The sequence below is a fragment of the Triticum urartu genome, chromosome 2 (assembly GCF_003073215.2).
Source record: "Triticum urartu cultivar G1812 chromosome 2, Tu2.1, whole genome shotgun sequence".
NCBI classification, from domain to species: domain Eukaryota; kingdom Viridiplantae; phylum Streptophyta; class Magnoliopsida; order Poales; family Poaceae; genus Triticum; species Triticum urartu.
The window spans coordinates 38,241,999-38,246,296 of NC_053023.1; the positions used below are offsets into that span (position 1 = coordinate 38,241,999).

Here is a 4,298-nt window from a genome sequence, read left to right on the forward strand (position 1 = left end):
ATATTACATACAAACGAAATAAATTATTTTTTAAAAAATGACGTATTATTTAGAAAATAAATATATATTTAAAACAATATTTGTGAGTTACAAAAATATTGTATGATTTAAAATAAAAAATAATATTTTTTAGAATTACAATTAAAAATATAGTTATACAAACATTTTAACCATTCACACGTTTGTATAGTTAATTTAAACCTTAAACTGTTGATATTAATATTAATATTTAATAATTTAAATATAATCCACAGTATAGGTAGCCCATTTAAGTTCCACATGCATCCACTTTGAGTAGCTATAATGTCCTTATCCGAAGTAAACATCATAGTGTGATTGGCTCGATGGCTAGCCGGCTTGCATGCAAGTTGCTCATCATGTTTTCGATACTGTGGGGCCACTCTTTTTGTTTACTTTTCACTCTCTCCCAACAGGCGCGACCCACTGGTCCACGTCAACTTATATATAATATATGTTTCGAGGGTGTTTCTGAAAAAAAAAACTCCCAGTCCAGTGACTGACAATGGGCCCCATGTGCCTAGTCAGCATTGATTCCACATACACGCGAGATAAACATTGTATTTGTACGTCAAAGCCAAGTTTTTGCACCACTTCAATGTATGCCACAACTTATAGCACTAAAGTGACCGTCTCCGACAAGTTTTAGCACCATCACTGTAATTGACTCTTATAGTAATAGGTCACCCGATCTCCCGTCGTCGCCAACTTGTAACTCAAGCCGCAGGCCACCACCGCCACGCCACTTCCACACACCGCCGGAAACCGATGGAGCAGGGCACGACGACGGCGCCGACGCCGCTACCGGAAGTCACCAAGGGGACAGGCCAGTGCTTCACCTTTGTCGCCACCGGAGGCTCCGCCTTCTACTTCCTCAAGGGCCTGCGCAACTCCCCCAAAGGCCGCCGCCTAGCCGGCGGCGCCCAGGCGGTCCTCACGAACGCGCCCCGAATCGGCCGTTGGGGGGTCTGGCTCGGCGTCGAGGCAGCAATTGATAACGTCCTGGAGCGCGTGAACAAGAAGGACCACCGCTTCAACGCCATGATCTCCTTTGGCGCCGCCAGCGCCCTCGTCTCCATGGCCAGGGGGCCACGCGCCGCCGCCCTCTCCGGGATCAAGGGCGCGGTCTTCGGCGGGCTCTCAGAGATCGTTATGCGCAGGCTTAAAAGCTTGGTGGCCGACCTACCGGAACGGGAGAAGTGATCACTGATGCCCTGAGGGTTTTTTCGGCCGCTTTTCCGATCGAGCTTGCCTATTAAACTTTTATTACTGCTTGTACTTTGAAAGTCTGAATATTACTAAAATTGAGGTGCTGTACGTAATTTTTGTTAGTACGCATCACATACATGGATCGTTCTTTGTTTCTTGAGCCGTTGTTCCCGTTGTTATACTCTTGACTGTCGTCAAGATGCGAGTGCGATCATCGTGAAATCTAGATCCCTGTCCAAAGACACGACATGTTAGCTGCACAGAGCTCTACCGAAACGCGCAACGAGGAGCAATGACGTAGGAGCTCGGCGCCATCCTCTCCACCCTGCTCCTTCTCAGCACCGAAGCCTTCATTGAACTTCCATGGAATTAGCATTGACTTCTATACACGACCCACACCAGATGCAAATATTTGCCCAAAGCCATCGTTTTAGTTGTTTGGCACACGGAAGAAGTGGCCGTAATGCCAGGCATCAGCATGTGCACACATGCATGATCCACACACCGCACAATCAGCAAAAACTAGCACCTCGATGTCGAGGGCATCTGCCAAACGCAGTTCCCTAATGGCTTTGAGAAGGTCTGCCGGCAACTTCAGCTGGTAGTCGTGCCAATGTTTCTACAATGAGACTCTTAACATGTCACATCTGAACTTTGGTGTCATTACCCTGATCCTTGGTTGAGGCAACGGATATTCGACACTTTAGACCGATCACGGTGATTAATGTGATCCAGCGGATACTTTCTAAGGTGTGTGTGGCGTCGTGGTTTGCCCCGGTGGTGGAACGCGTTTCTCGCCCCTATCAATTCACTTTTCTAAAAGGTCGTCATATTCATGGTGGGATTCTGGTTCTTCATGAGATTTGGTCATGAGGTTAAGTAAAGGCGTGTTAAGTTAGACTTTCAAAAGGCATACGATCACATTAACGGGCCCTTCCTTCTTTTAGTTTTTGAGCGAAGGGGGTTTGAGGAAGGCTGGTGCTCGTGGATCATGAAGTTGATCCGGAGCAGCAGCATTACGATTATATATTAACATTAATGGGAAGGTAGGCCCCTTTTTTTGGGTATTCACATGGGTTGAGGCAAGGGATACTATTTCCCCCTCATCTTTAACCTCGTAGTCGATGCCCTTGCAGCCATCTTGGATAAGGCAAGGATGGCCGAGCACCTCTCTGGGGTGGTTGTGCATCTTATTTGTGGAGATGGTGTGACACACCTGCAGTGCGGATGATACCATGATTATGGCCGAGTGGTCGGAACTTGACATCACCAATATCAAGTTCATTCTTCTGTGTTTCGAGGCCTTGTCTAGTCTTAAGATCAACTTCGGTAAGAGTGAAGTTGTGGTTTTAGGCTAATCGGATGACAATCAACAGTGGATCCCAGGCAACTTGGATCGCATGTTGTCCCCGTTCCCCATTTCGTACTTAGGGATGTCATTGTATGATTCGAGCGTACCCTTGAGTGAGTTCGACCCGCTTATCAGTCGGGTTGCATCTAGGACGAAGCCATGATGGTGCGGTCCTTTTACATCCAGAGGGAGTAAGATTGTTCATATTGATTCTTGTGTGTCTAGTCTCTCATATATATGATGGGATTGTATATCTTGCCAGAACGGGTAGATAGCTCCTTCGATAAAGACCTTTCTTGCTTCTTTTAGCAGGCGACAAATGACCGACATGAATACCATATGGTCAAGTGGGGGTTGACGTCTGCATGCCCAAGGAGCTAGGACAACTAGTGGGTCTTACGGATCCTCCATAGAGAGGAGGGATTATGGTTGCAGCTGATTCAAGCAAAGTATCTGCATGGCCAGCCCCTCCTTCCTTGTGAGCATAAGGAGGGCTCATAGTTCTGGAGGTCCACTCAACGAATCAAGAATGAGTTCTGTCTTCAGATCTCTATCTCCATTGGCAATGGAGAGGGGACCCATCTTCTATTCTTCCGGCTTGATCCGTGGGTGGATAGGTCTTTGTTGTCTTCAAAGTTCCTGAACTTGTTTGCTATCACCTCGGATACGATGGTGTTGCTTTCCATGGCTGCCCACAATGGACATTGGAATGCCTTGTCTTCGCAAACATTTGGGCCTGCGTAGACCGAGAGTGGCCAACTTGCGGACAACCCTCATGTCGATGCTCCCAGAATATCTAGATGTCGTGTCTTGGCGATTGACCCCCTTAGGGTGTTTTCTATTGGCTCGACGTATTATGCCTTGGGTTGACGACCACCTCTTTTTTAGACCTTTCCGTTGTATAAACTGTCCTTGGCACTAAAAATCAAAATCTTTGTTTGGCAACTACTGCAGGATCGCCTCCCATCTATGATGGAGGTGGTCAAGCGGAATAACCCCGGGGATGGGTTGTGCCCCCTCTATTTGGTCCTAGAGACGTGGACACACATCTTCTTCTTGTGCCTGACATGCAGTTTCTTTGGTGCTTTGTACGTGAGGCTCTGGGGCCCCACTCGGAGGCATTGGACCTGGCCAGGTTCCTTCAAACCCAGGCCAATCAGACCAGGAGGAGGATATGTCTCTTCTGACTTATGTTGGCGGTGTTAGCTTGGAAATTATGGACGACGCACAACAAGATGGTTATTCACCGAGTCTTTGTTAGGCAGACCTCTGACTCTATCTTCAAATTTGTCACATTTTTTCATAACTGGCGCCCGTTATCTAGGCAGAGGGATCATGACCGTCTTGGCCACATGATGGACGCGATGAGTACTACCAAACACCGACTTGCATTTCCAGAGGCTGCCTGAGTTTCCGGCCACTTGGTGGTCTTTTCCCCTCTTTCTTTTATGTTTTTGGGCGTGTTTGTGCTGATGCCCCAACAAACTCTATTCTTTCTGTTATGCACTTGGAATTATTGTATGGACGTGGTCAGTGGCGTAACCAGGTCCCGGGCAACAGGGGCCTTGGCCCGGGGCGTGGCAACAACAGTCTTCGTTCACGATACATATAATATCACTATTCAGTATTGTTTAGCCCTATAGCACTAAAGCTGGCCCTGGACGTGGCGTTGGGTTGGCTATGCCACTGGATGTGGTTGTTGCTTTATTTATAAAGTAGA

General features: G+C 47.4%; 1 protein-coding gene across 1 annotated transcript; it reads left to right on the forward strand.

Moving 5' to 3' along the window:
- Positions 1-783: 783 nt before the first annotated feature.
- LOC125534896 (mitochondrial import inner membrane translocase subunit TIM17-2-like) lies at positions 784-1,221 on the forward strand. The gene has a single exon (XM_048697950.1). The coding sequence runs from the start codon at positions 787-789 to the stop codon at positions 1,219-1,221; it is 435 nt and encodes a 144-aa protein (XP_048553907.1). The 5' UTR covers positions 784-786.
- The last annotated feature ends 3,077 nt before the right edge of the window (positions 1,222-4,298 follow it).